General features: G+C 38.0%; 1 protein-coding gene across 1 annotated transcript; it reads right to left on the bottom strand.

Annotated features, from left to right (window-relative positions):
- Positions 1-186: 186 nt before the first annotated feature.
- Tsp_15425 (histone H3, embryonic) lies at positions 187-597 on the bottom strand. Its single transcript, XM_003368429.1, has one exon. The coding sequence runs from the start codon at positions 595-597 to the stop codon at positions 187-189; it is 411 nt and encodes a 136-aa protein (XP_003368477.1).
- Positions 598-1,046: the final 449 nt, after the last annotated feature.

The following is a 1,046-nucleotide window of genomic DNA, read 5'->3' as shown; positions in this document are numbered from 1 at the left end:
TTTTTATGGAAAAGGTTTGGTAAAAATGATCATCATCATTTTGAGCAACCTAGAAATTTGAAGTCATTTAAATATTTAATTTCTCAGAAAAATGATGTTTAATCAATGGAATGTAGCTGATGAAAACAGATTGAAAGTGGTCCTGAAAAGGACCGTTGGATTATGAACAAAATAGGCTTAACAAAGTTAGGCGCGTTCACCCCGTATACGACGAGCCAACTGAACATCCTTTGGCATAATGGTGACACGTTTTGCGTGAATAGCACACAAGTTTGTGTCTTCGAACAGGCCAACCAGGTAAGCTTCAGCCGCTTCTTGTAAAGCTAAAACTGCTGACGATTGGAATCGCAACTCAGTTTTGTAATCTTGAGCAACTTCCCGAACCAAACGCTGGAATGGCAGCTTTCTGATCAACAGTTCTGTACTTTTTTGATAACGCCGAATTTCACGAAGAGCCACTGTCCCTGGACGATAGCGATGTGGTCTCTTTACTCTATCAGCATTGGTGGCAATCATCCGAGCCGCTTTAGTGGCCAATTGCTTACGTGGGGCTTTTCCACCAGTACTTTTGCGAGCGGTTTGCTTAGTACGCGCCATTTTTACTCGAAAACTCTCAACTGAGAGCAAAATAAATGTTCACTCCTTTATATACATAACTGCAATTGACCTTTAACTGTAAGTGGTCAACTGAGTTTTCAAAAATGATTGGCTGGGGAAAAAGGCGGGAAACGATTTGCGATGGAGGTTTTTCCTTGCCCCTTTCAGCTTACACAGTTTTTAACAATAATTTCAAATGTTTTATAAACAATCTTATTAGTTTACAGTATCCCATTAATGCTTAAACATTCGGTTAACTGGTAAAAATTACCTTTATGTACGTGAAAAATATATTTTAACAAAAGTATAATTTTTATTTACTGAATTTCATCGATTTGAATAAAAATAAATGTGGTCCTGAAAAGGACCGTTGGGTTATTATTATTTACTTAAATATGCTGGCAAACAGTTTACCTTCCACTGTTGGACTTGGCAACAGCTTTGGTCCC

Source organism: Trichinella spiralis (genome assembly GCF_000181795.1).
Source record: "Trichinella spiralis strain ISS 195 chromosome Unknown Scfld2492, whole genome shotgun sequence".
Classification (NCBI taxonomy): domain Eukaryota; kingdom Metazoa; phylum Nematoda; class Enoplea; order Trichinellida; family Trichinellidae; genus Trichinella; species Trichinella spiralis.
Note: the sequence above shows the minus strand (reverse complement) of the source record. Positions and strands in the feature narration are given on the sequence as shown.